At 35.7% G+C, this 20,433-nt stretch overlaps 1 protein-coding gene and 1 pseudogene across 4 annotated transcripts in view; one reads left to right on the plus strand and one right to left on the minus strand.

The window, feature by feature from the left end:
* Positions 1-17,254, minus strand: part of RADX (RPA1 related single stranded DNA binding protein, X-linked) — a 78,841-nt gene extending 61,587 nt beyond the window's left edge. For all 3 annotated transcript variants that reach the window (XM_082716958.1, XM_082716957.1, XM_082716956.1), the window contains exons 1-3: positions 16,484-17,254; positions 8,656-8,798; positions 7,317-7,509 (exon numbers count right to left, since the gene is read on the minus strand). In XM_082716958.1, coding sequence (XP_082573084.1) covers positions 7,317-7,509; positions 8,656-8,798; positions 16,484-17,126 — 979 coding nt within the window. In that variant the 5' untranslated portion in view covers positions 17,127-17,254. The remainder of the gene's footprint in view (positions 1-7,316; positions 7,510-8,655; positions 8,799-16,483) is intronic.
* On the plus strand, positions 766-1,857 carry LOC309856594 (magnesium transporter NIPA2 pseudogene; annotated as a pseudogene). Its single transcript has one exon. The product of its transcript is annotated as a magnesium transporter NIPA2 pseudogene (transcript).
* Positions 17,255-20,433: the final 3,179 nt, after the last annotated feature.

The raw sequence follows: 20,433 nt of genomic DNA on the forward strand, positions 1-20,433 counted from the left end.
AGGGGCAGGAGGAATACCAGACTTCCTGCTGAGCAGGGAGACAGCCACTGGACTCCAACCCTAAGCTCAGGCAGACGCTTAACTGCTTACCAGGTTAACCACTGAGCCATCCAGGCACCCCTGATTTTTTCTTTAGTTGAAGGACTTCTTTTTATATATTGGATACTAATACTTTGTTGATTATATTATTGCAAATATATTCACCTATGTGTACATTGCTTTTTATTTTTTTCATGGTGTCTTTTGATGAAAAGAGTTAATTTCAAGGTAGGTGTGGTGGGGGTGGCAGGTGATGGGGAGGGGCAGTTTCCCCTTGCCGCTCCCTTATGGAGAAGGAGGCACCCTCAGCAGGCCCGGATGCTCTCATCTCCTCCTGTACTGAAAGGAAGGCACTGTCCTTCCCCCCACTTCCAGCTCCTCAAGAAGCATGGCCCCTGAGGCCTGTGTGGGTGAGTAAGCAGAGGCAGCCAGGACTAGGGCCAGATAGTGGAGGGGAAGCCTCATGGCAAAGCTGTATGGCCGGCCTCCAACTGGAACTGGAGCTACTCTGCCAAGGTTTAAAAACTTTAAATGAGAATAAAGAGTATTATTTACAAGGAACTGAGAATGAATAAGTCATCTCTAAGGGCTTCCAGGCTTTTTTTCATAAGAGAGACCATATTAAATTAATGTATTTAAAGATTGCATAATCCTGCCTCCAGCACCAGTGATTTCTCTGTTTTGTGACCAATGTGACTCACAAGAACTTCTTTAGTAACAAATGAAATGATCCAGGGGCATGGAAAATAATGACTTTTATATTGGTTTGGGATTGGCTATGAGTTCCAGCATTTTCACTGGCAGGAACTTTACTTTGGGGGAAAAACAAAGTCTTCTGCCACTTGCCTGGAAGGGCTCCATGAGAGCAGGTCAAGGTGGCCACGCATATCTTAAAGAATGGTTGTGGTGGGCTGGATTGTTATCAATGGGAGCAGGTGAGGTGGCCAACCTTGCTGCATAAGCCTTCGCACCAGCCACCTTAGGGACTCGGGGGCTCTCAGCATCCTAGTGCATACTATGCCTTCTTCATACTTTGTAAATGAAAGACTTAATCTCATGGGAAAATTGAATGTTTGCTAAGTATTCTAGGATCTACAGTTATGGTCATTCATGCTCCAAAAGAAGGGGGGATCGAAACTTTAAACGGAATGTCTCACAAGCTGGGAGATCCAGGTTTTGTGGTGTTTGCAACACTTGTGGTCATTGTGTCATTGATACTAATCTTCATGGTGGGACCTCGCCATGGACAAACATTCTCGTGTACATAACAATCTGCTCTGTAACTGGAGTGTTTTTAGTCTTCAGTGTTAAGGGCTTGGGCATTGCTATCAAAGAGCAGTATGCTAGAAAGTCTGTGCTGTGACATCCCCTGGCCTGAATTCTACCGCTGAGCCTTACAGTCTGTGTGAGCAGACAGATTAATTGCCTGAGCAGGGCCCTGGATATATTCAACACTAACATTGTGACTCCAATATATTACCTATTCTTTATAACATCAGTTTTAACTTGTTCAGCTATTCATTTTATGGAGTGGCAAGTCAAGCCTGTTTATGATGTTGTTGTTACTTTAGTGGTTTCTTTACAATCATTGTGGGAATATTCTTGCTGCAATCCTTTAAAGAAGTCAGTTTTAGTCTAGCAAGTCTCCCTGTGTCTTTTCAAAAAGATGAGAAAGCAATGAAGGCAAATCTCTCTAAAATGTATGGCGTTCTTAATAATAATGAAGAAAGCCTAACCTGTGGAACTGAACAATACAATGGTAAAAATATCTCCCGAGGAAATAGAAATCTCACAATTTTTAAAGAAAAATGCAATTAGGGACTCCTGGGTGGCTCAGTTAAGCATCCGCCTTTGGTTCAGGGTCAATTTTGGGTCCTGGGATGGAGTCCTGAGTCAGGCTCCTTGCCTAGCAGGGAGCCAGCTTCTCTCTCTGCCTGCTGATCCCCCTACTTGTGTTCTCTTTCTTTCTGACAAATAAATAAAATCTTAAAAAAAGAAAAATGTAATTAAAAGGTTAATCTGTGGGACGCCTGGGTGTCTCAGTTGGTTAAGCAGCTGCCTTCGGCTCAGGTCATGATCCCAGCGTCCTGGGATCGAGTCCCACATCGGGCTACTTGCTCCGCAGGGAGCCTGCTTCTCCCTCTGACTCTGCCTTCCACTCTGTCTGCCTGTGCTCGCTCTCACTCTCTCTCTCTCTCTTACAAATAAATAAATAAAATCTTTAAAAAAAAATAAAAGGTTAATCTGTAATTGTGTTATAAAGTGAATTTGAGTATCAGAATGTGTCTGAAAAAGCACTGTTCTCAAAAATATGTTCTCTGGAGACAATGCTTTTTAAAGTTTCACTGATTTGGACCAAGAAATTACTTTTCTTATATTTACATGATGGTAGCTCACTAAAATGACCTCAGTACATGGTCCATTTCTAGTAACACTGTATAATTGAGGACGTATTTAAAATTTTCCTTCACCAAAATTTAAATGCACTGAGTTCTAAGTCTATAAAAATGCTTTACTTTTTCATTGGTGATGAAAGCCTGAAATGTACATTTGTCATCCCCACTCCATCAATCTCTGATCACTTGATGGTTTCCTGATTTATAAAGGAACAAAATTTTCCTAATACATTATCCTGTGATTTACCTTACCTATAAAAATGACTCCTGTTTGATGGAATTATTTTAATCTTGAAATGTTAGTTTAAGAGAATTCTAAGTTAGAAGAAAAAGTCAATTTACCAAACAAAAAAGGGTAGGATGTTGCCTGATGGAGATGTTTCTAATGCTGTGACTTATCACCACACATTTGAGATGGTCTTCCTATTCCTTGATGGCACCTTGCTAAACCAGTGCCACCTGTGTCTTTCAGGCACCTGACTGGTTTAATTCTTCACTTTCTCTAATCCCTTGATATCTGGAACTTTGATTACCATCTTATGTCAGCTCTTGTATTTTTCAGCATATTTTCATGAGTTAACAACTCTGGGAAATAAAGTCAAAAGACTAATTTCTTAAATTTAGCTCATGTTATAATAAAAAGACAAATTGAAACTAAAAAAATTTCAATGTAGTTGGGCTTATTAATCATTCATTTACAAATGATATTTCCTGTGTCTTCTCCAAGAAAATCCTTCCTTATTCCAAGGTCAAATGCATACTTCTATATACTTATAAAAGTTTTGTCTTTTACATTTGCTGTATCTGGAATTGACATTTTATATGGGGTAAGGTAAGGATATTTGTCATTTTTTCTCAAGTATGTAATTATTTTTTCCAATACTATTTACTTCCTTGATGATCTGCATAGCACATCTATCATATCAAATTTTTGTGCGTTTAAGACTATTTCTCAATCTTATTATGATTTGCTGGTCAGTTTGTCTATACCTATATCTATATTACATGGTCATAAATTTTTTATAATAACTCATAACATTTATGAGAGAAGTCTTCACTCCCTCTGTAGCCCCTTATTTTCTTCAGAACTATCTTGGCTATTCTCAATAATTATGTGCCTCCATATAAATTTTAGAATCAATTTGTCAGTTCCAGAAAAAAAAATCTTACAGAATAACACTGAATTTGCAGATCAATTTTGGGGTACTTGATAAACTTATGAAACTGAGACTGACTTCCTACCTGGGAATAGGGGCTATTTCTTCATTTATTTAGAGGGCTTTCTATCCCCTTTTATGCAGTAGGTAGTATTTCCTAAGAATTTGCTGTTTAGCAAACAAAGATTAAAACAGGATGAAGAGGGGGCGCCTGGGTGGTTCAGTCAGTTGGGCATCTAGCTCTTGATTATGGCTTGGGTCATAAACTCAGAGTCCTGGGATCAAGCCATGCATCAGGCTCTGTGCTGAGGGTGGAGCCTGCTTGGAAGAATTTTCTCTCTTCCTCTTCCTCTGCACGCCCCCCCACCACCACATGCGGGCATGCTCTCTCTCTGTCTCAAAAAAAAAAAAAAAAGAGAGAGAGAAAAACCAAAAACCAGGATGAAGATACTCGATTTCTCATCTTGCCTATTAGCAGTCACATGATTCGAAAATTCACTTTACCTTTAAGTGTTTCAGTCTTTTCACATACAAGTGAAGAAGTTTTGTGTTACATATTACGTTGTACCTACAAAATAGTGTGTATTTTACAAAGCACTTTCACAGTCACAGTTACCTGATTATATTTAAGTTCCCTTCCAGCTCCAAAATGCTAGGATTTTGAATGAAATAAATAGTCCTTTCCTACCAAAACCCCAAACACTTGATTCTATTATCTCAATAGGTATTATATAATACAGTCCAAAAAAATCTCAAGATTTTAAAATGTTTATTTGGGATGCTTGCTGAATACTACTGGATAAAAGGTAGGATAGAGTTATATGCAAAATGGCAATAACAAAACCATGTATTACTAGCAAATATGTCTTGTGTTTTACAAGAGAATTTTCACCTATATAGGGTTCAATTTATTTGGTCTTTTAAAAAATTACATCTTAGTGTCTATAACTTGGAACTACATATGTAAATATGAAAAAATAAATCAAGATAAATTACCCCAATAGTCTGTCTTTCAACATCAATACCTGGAAGGCAGTGATAGTACCACAAACCCTTATTCCCTTACTGACCAACCCTAGCCCCCAATATATACTTTCTCATTTATCCTATTCATAACATACCCTTTTATTATTTGTAATCCCCACTCACACTTTTTTCTACCTAATTCATTCTCCCACTCTCCTGACCATTCATTCTTTTCTCAACTACATTTCTGTTCATTTCTGCTCCCTTTTTGTTCATCACATCTTCTTACTGTTTACTGTCATTAAACCTTGATTTATTGTAATCTGTTCATCTTACTTATCTGTACCATTAGACTACTTTTTACATGTTTTTATTTAAATTTTGGTTGGTTATCATGCAGTGTAATTTATTACCCTGATAGACTAATTTTTGGGGATAGTACTCTGTATTACTTATCTTTGTATCTTCTGTGTCTAGCATGGTTTACAAAACTGTCTTCATTTCTCCTCAACAGATCATTAACCCATTTGAGCTTTTTAAAGATCACAAATCAGTAGTTCTCAACTTTAGCTGTGCATTAGAATTACCTGACGATTTTTAAAAGCACACCAACATCTTGGTTCCCTCCTCAGAGGGATTAAATCAGAATCTCTGAACCTGGCATGCTTACCGTTCTTTCAGGCTTCCCAAGCGATACTAATGTCCAGCCAGGGTTGAGATCTGCATATATGTGTAGGCTTAGCTAACGACAGCCTGCATATGGTTGCTTGATTTTGCAAATCAAGTTTCACTGTAACACAACCATGACCATTCCTTACATATTATCTCTGTTTGCTTTCACTCTATAAAGAGGCAGAGCTGTGTACTTATGACAGAAACTATATTTATTGCCTTTATAGAAATAGCTTGCTGACCCCTGATAAAGAGGGGAAAAAATCCTATTCCTTATTAAAAAAGTATGGGATAAAGTAAACTGATGCTGACACTGATAAAAAGTAAAACTGTTTTAAAGCTAAAAGAAACATTTTTTATATACTCTAATCCAAGCCCCTCATTTAAAAAAATAAATTATGTATTTGCAATTATTTACCTGAAAGTATAAATAGCCTCTCATATCTTAAAGAGAGTTTCCACTATGAATTCTGCTTGATTCAATTTCAGTGTTCAGTTTTAGTAGCTGTTTATCTATTGATCACATGTTGCCTATTGTTCTACTTCCCATATGTTTTTAAGGTATAGAAACAGCCATTAGTACCAGACACATTTCTAGATTTTTCCACAGCCATGTAAAAATTGTGATTTAAATTAATTCTCGTTACACCAGGAAAATAGTGTATCTCATAAAAAGAACACTAGGTTAGGGGGCAGAAAAACTAGGTTTCATTTTTCACTATGCCAGTGACTTATTACATGACATCAACAAATTTACTTACCTTATCTGTTACTGATAAACGTCTCAATTTTTACTAAAGCATTTTTTTTTCACCTAGATATGCTTGGTTGTGGAAAGGATTTACAAATTGATAGACATAATAATACATGTTACGAATTAGCTTCTTTTCACCAGTTTTTTCCTATATATTCTCAAGTAAGTCCCAACGTCAATATTAGTTTAATTTCTTACCTTTCTATCATAAAAAGCAAAGAGATAATGGACTAATTGTATCAAACTACTAGGTAATGACTTGTTCATCCAGGAAGACATGATTGATGTCTATCAAATCCTTAAGATTTTAATAAAGAATCATATGAGATTTTCCTAAATAAACACATATTTAAGTAAATAGTGAAAAAAAGGCTATATTATCTGTACGTTCCCCAAGTAATTAAACTTAAATGTGTTAGTAGGGAATTTAGAAATACATAGAAATACAGGTCCAGTATAAAACTATCGTGAACCAAAAACAATACTTAAACTTGCTGAGTGACATAATCTACAATTTTGAAAAATAGAAAGGCAAAAAATCCATATCCACATCTGAAAACAACCACTTAATTTTAATGCTTCAAAATATTTAGGATGACGCCAAGATGTCAAACTTTGATTTCAACACTAATTAGGAAGAGCCTTTTCAAAATTGCAGCAATTCAATTGCATTTGAATATTGACTGTGGGCTAGATAACAGCAATTTTTCATTTTTAAATTTCCTGATTTTGACAACTGTACTGTGACTATAGTATAGAATGTTCTTGTTCTTAGGAAATACACATCGAAATATTACTGAAATGTTCTAAGGTAAAGAAGATTGTGTGATGGCTGCCACTTATTCTCAAAGGTTTCAGAGGACAAATATATATATAGAGAGAGGTGAGGAATGATAAAGGTAAATGTTAACAATTGTTGAATCTGTGTAAAGGGTATATGGAGTTCTTTGTATTGTTCTTTCAACTTTTATGTAAGTTTGAAATTATTCCAAAATAAAATGCTGTCAAAACCTTTTTGGATAGCACCTTATAGTAACAGAAAAGCATATTTAAGTCATTAATTTAGTATTATAAGACAAAAATGAAAAGAAAGTACATCCTAAGTGGAGTTCATTCAGTAATCAACAATAAACATCTCACATTATTTTTTCTTAATAAATGTAATAATAAATAATTTATTAAGTGATTGTTTAAAATTTTTATAAAGGAATTTAAAGGTTTACCAGGTTCTAACTGATTCAGCAATTTTTACGAGCCTTTGACTGATATGGTACTTTGAAAATTTATACAAACAAAATAGCCATAAAGCAATAAATTGATTCAATACTTAACCCATTGTAGAAATTAGTTTGATCTGTGGATCCACAGGCAGAGGCTGCATCCTGAATGGATAACTCTTTTTGACGGAATAATCCTGAAGAAGAAGAACTAAACCAACCCGCAAACTTTTATACCATTCAGGACACAGGGCATTCCACATAATGACTGACACAGTGCCTGAACTGTCAGCAACTTCCAGAAAGGTCTAGAAAAAAGAGTGAAAAAGCACATGCATATCTGTTACTTTTATCTACAGAGCATTCTAATTTTAAGAACAAGAAAGCAAAAATATAGGGTGATGACTGAATAAATTATGATATAATCTGTAACCATGAAAAGCTATAAATGATTTCTAGTGATAGAAAATACTTAAGGAAATGTTAAGTGATACAAAATTGTATGTACAATGATTTCCATTTTGTAAGATAATTTAATATATGACAGTCATGTAAATATATGGTATGTATACCTATACACAGATATGTGATACATATGACATACATATGAAATATATATGTGCATATATATGCTGTAGATATGTAGACATGATATATACATACAAAAAGGAAATAAAACACGTTAATATTAATACTGGCTCTGTTAGAATTTGGGGTGGTATTACTTATCAGCTTTATTTATAGAGCTTTCTGCATTTCCCAAATTCCCTCAAAGTATCTATAACTGTTTTAATGAAAGCTTAATAAAACATCTGAAATAATTTTTGTTAACATGTGAAAATATGGTAAAATGTTAAATAAAAAAACAAACGGGACAGAAATCAGGAAGGTAGTTCTCACTGGCATTATATGGCACAGAGAGTCAAGGTAACAGAAAAGTATCAGCTAGATTTCACAATTAGAAGGTCTCCAGTGAGTGACCAGCTGAAGAAAAAAGTCAGACCAATTGTGTTGAAAAGTAAACACGAGGAAAGAAAGTAAAAACATCTAACAGAGACTACTTCTCTAAAGAGTTTGCCAGAAGAGAAGAGAGGGAATACAGGAATCCTGAGGCCCAAGGAGATTTTTGGATTTTTTTTTCCTCATGAAAGACTAGAGTATGTCTCTATGCTGGTGTAGAAAGCACAGTAGAGAAGAAAAGGTTGAAGATAAAGAAAAAACTGTGAAGGAGACCAACTGAATTAGGGAACTACAAGGTACTAATACAGAAAGATTTCTTTTTGCATAAGAAATTACATAGAAAAATACCTTGAAATATACATTTATATATGTTTTAAACATTATTAAACTTATAAAATATTTTTGTACATAAGTTATCCTAATATGGAGTCAGTTCTGTAAGCTATAATCTATAACCATTAAATTAACATGTAATATCTTGTCATTACTTATACCTGGTATGGCTCAATCATCTTTTTGTCAGGTTTTCCATAGTATCGCAGTTTGGATTTATGCAAGATTCTCACAAGCAATGCAGGAAAATTCCTTCTGTTAGCCCAGGTCATTTCAAGGTGAGACAGGGAAATTATTTTGGTATCTAGAATTAAAGAAAATAGAATAGAAAAAAGTCCTACTTAACATGTCATGTTTATTTAAAAATTGTTTTAATGGTTAAAAATGGTAGCCAGATCATCCCCACAGCAACTCCTTCTCACCAGCTAAACGGGTCTACATACTTTCTAAATAAAAAATTAATAATACATGCTATCCTTAATAGCTAATATATAGGGGTGCCTGGGTAGCTCAGTCAGTTAAGCAGCCAACTCTTGGCTCAAGTCATGATCTCAGAGTCGCTGGGCGTGGAGATCCTGCTTAACCTGCTTAACACTTTTTCTCTCCTACCTACCACCCCTCCCAACTCTCTCATACGCATGCATTTTCCCTCTTTCTCTCTTAAAAAAACAGCTAATATATAAATATGTCATACTATGTGCCCAGCACGAAGGTAAATATCTATATTAACTAATATACTATTCCGTCTCGAATGCCCTCTGTCTTGTCAAACTGGGTAATTACTACCTGAAAGACTTGGATCTAAACTCATCTCTCCCTGGGTGGGGGAATGGGTGAAACAGATAAAGGGGATTAAAAGAACACATATTCTGATGAGCACTGAGAAATGTATAGTATAGTTAAATCATTACATTGTACACCTGAAACCAATATAACAGTGTATGCTAATTACACGTCAATAAACTCATCTCCCTTAAGAAATTTTGTGGGAAAAACTCAATGCCATGGAATATTTTCCCACTACCAAGCACGTACATATTTAATTTATAGAATTGTTTTATGACGTATTTCTGTATTGCCCTCACCGTAGTTTTATGCATGTAAGTTCTGTATTTCCCAAACATGCCAGACCAGGACTTTTGCACTTGCTCTTCCCTCTGTCTGGAATATCTTTTTAGATGCCAGAGTGACTTCCTTCTTCCTCTCCTTCACGTTTTGCTCAAAGGTCACTTTCTCAGTGATGTTATTCCTTACTATCCTATTGAAAATTGATCCCTTTACTTATGCCTCATCCCATCTTATTTTTCTACTTAGTACTCATTATCTTCTCATATGTCATATAATTTACTTTGAAATTTTAATCTCTATGCCTGCTGGCAAATACAAAAACTGCTTAAAAGCTATTCACCATCTTTAAAATATTAACTTGTAGTTTTTATTTTATTCTTCCTTGGCTTAAGAGAGGTTTGACTGGCAATTTTGTCTACATTTTACTCTTTCATAGCCCACTCTCAACTGTTAAAACCTTAATTTGTATTTATTCCAATATTTTATTTCACAAGGTATCTCCCACTTCCATTTTAATTTACCTAACATATTATCTACTTAACATTTTGGCATGAAAACCATAGTTGTAATTTCTTTTTAATAAGAATTTAAGTGGAATGTTGTAGTTACACCTGTATCATTAAAAAAAATACTGTTTTTAGTCTTCAGACATCTTGTATAATTTTCCTTTTATAGTCTTCCAAAACATTAATAGCGCAGTCATAGGTCCTAATATTTGCTTTTTAATTAGGTAAAATTATGGATCAACTCTGAATTACCTGAAATGTATGTGGAACACTCTTGGTCAATGAAGGCATGTCTACTTGCACTAACTAGAATAAATTCAAGAGTTATATGCTTTTGTAAAAACAGAGTTCTAAGAGCCACTGCTTTCACTATAATTGGGTCCACAGAGTCAGCTGTGATCAGACAACTGCCTGGTTAATGTTTTCCCAGTTTGGGTTTTTAACTCACAAACTTCATAGAATATACATATCTCTCAAATCCAAAAAAGAAATTTCAGGCTATACACAGACAATGAAGAATCTGTATAAATTCATAGAAATGTGTTCATTTTTATAAGAATGAAAATAAATAAACTAGATATTCAATATTAAATGTTAGATAGCAAACGATGGAACAGTGATTCTAAAACTTTCTGGTCTCAGGAGACTTTCACATTCTTAAAAATTACTGAAGACCTCAAAAACTTTTATTTATGTGGGTAATAACACTTGCAATATTATAAAGTAAAACTAAGAAATAAAATATTATTCATTAACTCCCTTAAAAAGCAATAAGCCTATTATGTATTTTTATATATAAATACATATATATACATATACATCTATATATATATATATAAAATACATAATGAGGCTGTATTCTCTAAAACATACATGAGATATATATGAGACTGTATGTTCTAAACAAGGAATCTAGTAAGAAGAGTGGCACTGATTTACATTTTTGTAAATCTTTTTAGTGTCTAGCTTAATAGAAGACACTGGATACTCATTTCTTTGGCATTCAGTCTGTTTCAATGTCACATATCTTGTAGCCTCTGGAAGACTCCACTGTATACTTTCAAAGAATTAGAGTGCTAAAAAGTAAATGAAGTCTTAGTAATATTATTATGAAAATAGTTCTGATGTGAATCCTTTGAAAAGTTCTTCAGGATATCTCTAGAGGTCCTTGAAGCATACAGTAAAAACCACTGCAAAAGAATAAAAATAAAATGGCACCATGTTCTAACTATTCATTTTACAAACATAGATAAATCCTGAAAAATTATTACAAATGTAGTACACAGGAAAAAATCCATAAATCCAAATCATTTATCATGGCAAATATCCTCAAGCAAATACTCTCAAACCAAATACAGCAATATGCCAAATTGCATCATGTCCAGGTGAAGTCCTAAACACCCTGTATCATTCAAGAGGAAGTTATAATAAATTGTGAATAATTCTGGATATTGACAAAAAAATCAAAGTTTAAATAACTTAGTTAAAACATTAAGGGTAACCTCTAGAAAAACACAAATTAATGTATAGCTTCTAAAACACTGTAAGATAAAGGAGTTTAAATCTTGCAAAAGTAAAAAAAAATAATGCATGGCGTATAGCAAACAAAGTAGTTCTGCAAGAAGAGGTATAAAAACATCATTAATGACTTTAATTGGATTAAATTCATCTCTTGAAAGAAAAAGAATTGGTTTGGGTTAAAAACCCAAAATCTTAGCTATGTATTTCTTTTAAAAGGCAAATGTAAAACAAAATAGGAAAAAGGAATGGACAAAGATACATACACTAGGTCAGTTCTCAAAAATGTGGCATTTGCACCAACAGGATCATTAACTACCAGTGAACTTCCTAGAAATGCAAATTCTAGGGCCCTACCACAGACCTACTGAATCAGAAACTGGTGGTGGGGCCCAGAAATCTGCATTTTAAAACGCCTGAAGTGATATGGATGCCCATTTATATGTGAGAACCACTGCCCAAAATGCCAACTACAAGACAGCAGCAGTAGTAAATAGTACTATCAAGGCAAAATAGAATTCCAGACACAAAAGAATAAAAAAATTTCATACTGATAAAAGGTTAAAAATTCACCAAAATTACTATGTTATGAAACTTTATATAAAGAGAAATGAACAAAACCACATCATAAAGAGAAGGCAATATTCCTCTTGGAGAAATGGGCAAATAAAATAGATTTTAAAATAAGAATAATTAAAAAACTTGTTATAGGGGTGACCGGGTGGCTCTGTCGGTTGAGTCTGTCTTTGGCTCAGGTCATGATCCTGGGTCCTGGGATCAAGCTTCACATCTGGGTTCCCTGCTCTGTGGGGAGTCTGTTTCTCCCACTCCCGCTGTCCCTTCTCGCCCCTCCTTGTGCTCTCCCTCTCAAAGTAAATAAATAAAATCTTTTTAAAAACTTGTTATAAGAGACTTCATATCTAATAAGTAAGCTTTTTCTAAAATTTTGAGGGTTAAAGAGGAATTCAATTTTAAAATCAGAAAATATAAATAATGAGTAAAAATAAAATCTCTACACTTCAAAACCTAGTGTACATAGACAAAGCAGTTTCCATGAGAAATTTCAGAATTTCAAAAGCTTTTGGAATAAATAAACAAAGAAATAAGCGAACCAAGCATTCAACTCAAGAAGGTAGTACAAAAAAGTATGAACAAAAGAAATACAAGAAGTTAAAGATGATAGTGTTAATTAAGTAGAAAATATCTCCCCAATATAGACTTAATTAGCAAAGCCAAAAGTCTTTTTATAAAATACTAATAAAACAGACAAGTCTCTGGCAAGGCTGACCATAACAAAGGGTAAATACATTTAAGAATGTAAAAGGGAATGAAACAAGACTAAAAAATTTAAAAAATATAAACTAAAATTTAAAAATAGAGACTACTGCATACAACTTGGAGATCTAGGTGAAATGGTATTTTCTAGTAAAATATCAACTCTCACAAATGGACTCAAGAAGAAGAGTCATTAATTTCATTACTTTTTCTGAGAAACTGAAAAGGAGTTATTCTCTCAACCCCCATCCTGGCCCAAGGCCCCAGGTTCTAATAGTTTTAGAGATAAATTCTACCAAACCTTCAATGAACAAATATTTTCTGTAAGCACAGAAAAACAAGCAAGTTTCCCAACTCATTCTATTAGGCTAATATTAATTGAACTGATATCAATATGAGGTTAAAATAGTAAATCCCTAAAAAACAAAACCTATGGAATAAATTCACTTTAAATATACAGATGTAAATACAACAACTCATGACCAAGTAGTTCAACATTAGAAAATCCATCAATGTAATTTATTTAATGCGTTTCTTTATTCAATAAACACTTATTGAAAGCACTCAGCAGACACCGTTCTGGGTGTAGGAGAAATGCGCCACAGCAGTGAAAAAAACAGAAGCCTTGCCCTCATGAATCTTATAAACCAGTGGAAGGAAAAAGAAAACAGAATTAATAATTTCAGAATGTTATCAATTCTATGAAGGGCATTTCCATGGTGATGCAATAAATAATAATAAATGAGGAGGGAACACATATTTAAACAACCCTTTCTAACGTGTTTTATATATTTGAGTTGAAACCTGAAGATGGGAAGGAACTTTCCAGAAAGAGGAAAAAACAGGAGCAACTGACTAGAGGCAAGACAGAACAAGGAGGTTTGAGATAAAAAATAAGGCTCATATTTTGGAAATAAAATGGTGGAGGTGAGGGATTAGAGAGGTGAACAAGGGGATTTAGTAAGGCAGGGGTCTATAAACTATAGCCCCTGAGCTAAATCTGGCTTGCTGCCAGGTTTTGTAAATAAAATTCTACTAAAAAACAGCCAAACCTATTAGTTTACATATTGCTTATGGCTGCTTTTGCTATACTCTGGCCAAGTTGAATAGCTGTGATTATGTGTCTGAAAAAGGCAAAAAGATTCACTATCTGGTCATTTAAAGCAAGTTCGTCCACACCACAGGGCCTTGCTCACCCTGATAGGAGGTCTGGATTGTTGTCTAAGTGCAATGGGGAGCCACTGCAGAGATTTAGACAGGAGACGGGCATGATCTAACATCCATTTTGAAAAGCTGTCTTTGAGATCACAATATTGGTTACCTTTGGAGTAGGATATTGACCAGGAGAGGGCATTAGGGAGACTTCTGAGATGCTTACAATGTTCTGTGTCTTGATTTGGGGTGGGGTGGGAAGGTGGTTTCAAGCTTTAAGCTTTTTTTTTTTTTTTTTAATTTCAAGCTGTATTTTTAAGACTTTAACACATTGTACATATCATGCCTTAATAGAAAAGTTTTTTAAAAGCACAAAAATGCACCATAAACAAAGAGAAGAGGAAGTGTGAGAATGTAATCTGCAATATATAACAAAATACTATCCATTAGCAAAGAATTCAGAAAAGTCAAGACATAATTTTAAATTAATATAATATGGGGAAATGGGCATTCATACATATGTTAGTGGGAATATAAATCAGTAAAACCTTTTCAGATGATTTGTCAATATCCATTACATGAAATAGTTTAAATACTGTTTAACTCAGCAATTTCACTTCTAGGAATCTATCCATCTCACAGAAATACTTAAACACAATGAACAAGTATGTGTATATCCTAATGATGTTCTGTGCTAGATCTAAAACTAAAAAACCAGTAACAGCCTAAAATTGATAATTATCCATTCGCATGGGCATGATTATATAAATTATGGTACACCCATAGTGTGGAAGTGTGTATGAGCAGATATACATAAAGATGCTTGAGTAAGTGTAAACAGCAAATCATGCCACGCCATAGAATTTTTTTTTCCGGTGATACGCACCAAACTGCTGAACCTTTGGAGTTTTGAGATCAAAGTTGAAGTCATAGGAAAAGGAGGTAAAGGGGTATTTCATTCCACCCCAACATTTTATTTTTCAATATTTTAAACATACGGCAAACTTGAAAGAACACCAATATATGCCCACTTCTAGATTTTTGTGGTCAAAATTATGCTATACCTGGGTCTTACACATTTTTAATATATGTTTTATGTTTGCACAAATAAAGTGCTTTTAATATTATCATGCCCATAGGTGTTCAATAAATGTTTGCTTTTCAGTCTGTATTGCTATTTTTCTTGCTAGCCAACAATATACTTTTAAATATAGTTTGGATTTTTTAGCACCTAGACACTGCCTTTTGTAATAAAAATATGTATTCAATAATGGATATCACTTCCATAGTCAGAAAAATGAAATATATTTTTATAAATATTATTCCCCTCTTAATTCTTCTAGACACCAAATTTTTCATTTGTGTATTCAATCTTAAAAATAAAAATGGTCAACACTTAGGGTAGTAATGCAGTGCTGCCTTATTCCATGCTTGAGATAAAAATGATTCCATTATTTCATCTCTGAAATGACTATCTTGTTTTTAAAGCTTAAGTTATTTAAATCATCCTTGTCCACACGTTTCTATAACATCCTTTTTCCCTTATAACTGGATATTACTTTAATTTCATATTTTTGATCCAGTTGTCTTTTCACTTTCAAGCCTGTTGCTGATATACGTCATAGCAAGATTACGTATGAGCTAATACGACTGCAATGGGAAAAAAAAACCTGAAAAACAGTAGATGTAGAAAATAACACCTTCCTTCCTTAAGTACTTCGTTTTATTTCATTTTTTTGCATTTAATTTGGTTCCCATTCCATACACGTACATGCCTATAGTATTATCATTCCCCTTCCATCTCTGATAAAATATGTTTTACAGCAGTTGCTGATGACGAACCGGCATTTTCAGGCTAACTTCCTACTTCTGGTACAGAAGAATTAAACTCGGGTCAGTATTGTCCGTGATACGCAATTAATAACATAAAAATGAAAATTCCAAGCCTGTCCACAAAAACCACACATTCAAAGAAGCAGTATTTACATAACTGCTACACTCTAAGCCATAAAAATGGCGTTTCATTAATGCAAGTTATTACAGAATACATCACAGAACATCCTTTTTTGAATGAAGGTTAAAACACGCAAAACCACAAATATTTATGACTTTTATGCCGAATTCAAATCTATACACTCGCCAACCAAGACAGAAAAGTACTAGTTCCACAAGTGGAATGGGAATGAAATGAAGATAATTCCACCGGAGTCAAACGCACATACAAGTATGCATGCCAGATTAAATCTGAGATGTATTCAGACACTTCCTAAATGGTCATCTGAATAATCAAAGCAAGGAACGGTCTGTGCAAATTTATTAAGCGAGCGCCAATCCGACATCCAGGAGCACTTGTTTATTCCCACTCGCGGCTTGAAATGAACAATACCAAAGCACCCTCGTTTCCTTTCCCACTAACGCAAGCTCCCGAAAACTAATATTTTTAACCCCTCCGTCGTTCCCCATTACTTACTGTTAAAATTGTGTTCCTCAGGTTGCTTGTTGGTTAACCAGATATCTCCATACGGATCTTCGTTATTCCACAGGGCCAGGTAATGACTCTTCCCGCCTCTTAAAGGCCTCTCCGGTACCTCCTCGTGCGCACTATTTCTGAATGGAGTTTCTAGAGAAATAGCCTCTAGGGTCTCTCCACAGTGAACGTTATCTATGCACAGGATCCCCTGGCCTAACCTTTTTTCGTTGTAAAGACACGAGACTCTGGAAATTTTCATTTCTATGCCAACTTTAAGAATATTTTTATAGACGAGAAAGTTCAGGCTGGGGTCCAGGTAGCACTTCTCCTGGTACACCCCGTCTGAGATCGTCACATCATAGCAGTAAAGGGGAGGTTTGGGTATCGTGTCGCGCGGCTCATCCTCTAACAGGTACCTCTGGACGGCCAGCACAGCGACAGGCACCACCTCCGACGGGGTGACCCACTGCAGAGGTGAATCCGTTATCTGCTCGAGGACCTTTTGGATCCAGGACCTGCGCCCGTGGGAACCGGCCCTTCGGATCACCCCTCCGGGGACCCCAGCCCGATTTCTCTCAGGATTCGGAAAATCTAGACCGGCATGTGAGGGGCCGGCCTGAGGCTGACCTGACTCACCAGACATTGTCGGGTAACTGCGTACTCTCTTCACTCCCCAAAGCTAGTCTGCCCCGTCCAAAGCTGAGGACTGAGAAACCGCGCGCTTGGGCGACGAGCGCTAGCTACTCTGCTCCCGCCGACTGGCAAGGCTCCGCCCCCGAAGCGAGGCTGCAAAGACGTGCCGCGTGCAGGCGTCAGCTCTCTCGCCCCACCCATCTCTCGGCGCGCTTCCAACTCGCCGGCACTGTTACTAGGCAGTCACACGCGCGGTTACGTAGCAGATCCTCCCACCTGGTGCCAACCGGGTTGCCAGGGGAGGAGGAGGGGAGGGACGGTGTTGGTCGCCATGGTTCCCAAAACGTCGCATGAGGGAGGGGGAGGAGCACTCGTGGTCCTTCTAGAAAGGAGAGTGCTGAGAGGCAAGGGAAAAGAGAAAGTGGCTGGAAGCGGGGTATGTGTAGTCCTAGCTCAGGTGTTTGGGGGTTTGGGCCTTGGGCCTGCTACAGAAAGTAAATTAGAGTTCATTAATATACATGAATTCCATACCACAGGTCTCCTATAGTAGGAACGAAACCAGATAATGTATGCACAGCCTTCAGGAAAGTCCCCAGCACAAAAAGTCCTCCATAAACGTTAGTTGCTATTGCTATGAGCATTAGCATAATTGTCTGTAGTGACTCCCTGAGTGCAGGGTTGGTGAATAAGTGATTAAGTGCAAATGAAAACAGAAAATTATAGAACTGGCTTGGTAAAGAGCTGCCTTTAGGTTAGAATTTTTAAAATGTACGTATGTTTTATACAATATCTAGCTTAACAGACAACTAAGATAAAGAATGTCAGAAACTGCATTTCTAAACTACAAAAAAATGTATGCGGTATGGCTATAAAGTGGAAAAGCTGATAAGAATTGTCCAGATTAAAAATAAGCCATTTGTTATATGTGCCCAGTTGTGCTAGTATACAGGCATACTTCTGAGATACTTCAGGTTCCATTTCAGAGCACTGCAATAAAGTGAATACGGCCATAAAGTGAGTCAAATGAATTTTTGGATTTTCCAATGCATAGAAGGTTATATTTATACTATATTTATTTTATATTATATTTATACTGTAGTCTATTAAGTGTGCAAAAGCATCATGGCTAAAAAGAACATTGAACATACCTTAATTTAAGAATTATCGCTAAAAATGCTGACCACAATCTGGGCTTCCAGCAAATCATTTTGCTGGTTGCCTCAGTGTTGATGGCTGCTCACTGGTCAGGTTAATTGATGCTGAAGGTTGGGGTGGCTATGGGAACTTCTCAAAATAAGACAAGGATGAAGTTTGTCCCATTGATTAACTCTTCCTTTCATGGATGATTTCTTGGTAGCATGAGATGCTGTTTGATAGCATTTTACCCACCATGGAACTTCCCTCAAAATTGGAATCAATCCTATCAAACCATGCCCCTGCATTATCAACCAAGTTTACATAACATTCTAAATCCTTCGTTGTCATTTCAACAGTCTTCATAGCATCTTCACCAGGAGTAGAGTCCATCTCAAGAAATCACTTTTGCTCATCCATAGGAAGCAACTCAGCATCCCTGAAAGTTTTATCATGAGCTTGCAGCAGTTCTATCACATCCTCAGGCTCTACTTCTAATTCTAGTTCTCTTGCTATTTCTGCCACATCTGAAGTTACTTTTCCCTCTGAAGTCTTGAACCTTCAAATTGGTGAAAACAAAACAAAACAAAACAAAAAAATAGAATACAGTAAAGTGAAGGGCAATAAAATGAGTGAATGTAGTAATTGTCCTAAGAATACTTTTCAAAGATGGTTATAGACTTGTTTGGATCATACTAATCTTCTTTTTCTATTTCATCATTGTTTATTAACTATTTATGAAGTCTCTACTATGAGGGAGGCACTGTTCTAGGCCATTGGGAATAACAATAGTTAGGCTCCTTTAGTCGAGCTTCTTATTTGCTTGGGCTGAAAACCCCCAACATTATTAATATTTAATAAATTCATTCATTCTGCAAATATGTCTAGAGTATCTGCTCTGGGCCAGGTACAATCTTGCTATACAGACCAAAAAAAAAAAAAACATAATAAGGGGAAAGGGAATGGAAGGAGCAGGAGTTAATATTGTACATAGAGGAGTATGATGATTTGGAAAGGACTCTCTATTAAAAGGCTGAACAGAGTGGAGACTTACAAGAAGTGATGGAGTAGGTATATGGATATCTTGGGAAAGTACACTTAAATCTAAGGGAACAGCAAAAGCAGATTCCATGAAATAAAAGAATGCTTGGTATTTTCAAGGAAATGCAAAAGCCTTTGGCTGAGGTGGAAAGGTGAGGGGAGAGTGGTAGGAGATGAAGTCACAGAGGTAGCAGGGCTCTGTTGGCTTTCCTCTGCTTCAAGCAGGAAGTTGAACCCCACTTCCTTCATGAAGACTCCCATCACCAATTCATTCTAGAATGAGCTCTCACTCATCAGTATCACCGTGTATGTATCACTCCTTTAGCATTTATCGTCTAATACCTTATAATTAAGAAACAAAACTTCTAATGTATGTAGTTTGTTCTTCTAACTAGGGTTTCTCAGCCTGGACACTCTTGACATTTGGGGACACAAAATTATTTGTTGTGGGGATGTCTTATACACTGGAGGATGTTTAGCAGTGTTCCCAGCCTCTACCAACCAGACACCAGTAGGACTAATCCTGCCTCCACCCAGCTCATGACAACCAAAAATATCTCCAGACATGAACAAATGTCCCCTGAGGGACAGTAGGATTCCTGGTTAGGAACCACTAATTTAAATAGACTGTAAGCTTTTTAAGAGCAAAAACTGATTTATTCCTTTTGTTTTGTTTTGTTTTTCATAGTTCTTTCTTTACTGCCATGCATAAAAAACACTTGAATATTTTAAATAAATGAAACATGTAATTCCCACTGCCTCTTCAAAGAGAATATGTATAAGCGTGCTTTTCTATAAACAAATACAATAAACAAAAATCCAAACTCATGAAACACAAAAAAATTAAGATCCGTGAGTGTTGGCACTTTGTTGTATTTGCTATTGAATCACCAGGGCAAAAATAAGTATGTAGCATATAGTAGGTGCTCAATACTAATTGTTAAATGAATAAATAAAGCTTTGAATTTTTATTGGATTTAATGCAAGAGACATTAAATATCAACTATCCCATTATTTATTCAAGAAGAGCTGGTTCAAAAATCATTCAAATCTTCTCCATCAGCACCCCCTGAACAATATACTAGGTGAAATTTATGCATAATAGTATTATAGCATCATATTTAAATCTTTTCAGCTAATTC

Source organism: Mustela nivalis, assembly GCF_964662115.1.
Source record: "Mustela nivalis genome assembly, chromosome: X".
Lineage (NCBI taxonomy): Eukaryota > Metazoa > Chordata > Mammalia > Carnivora > Mustelidae > Mustela > Mustela nivalis.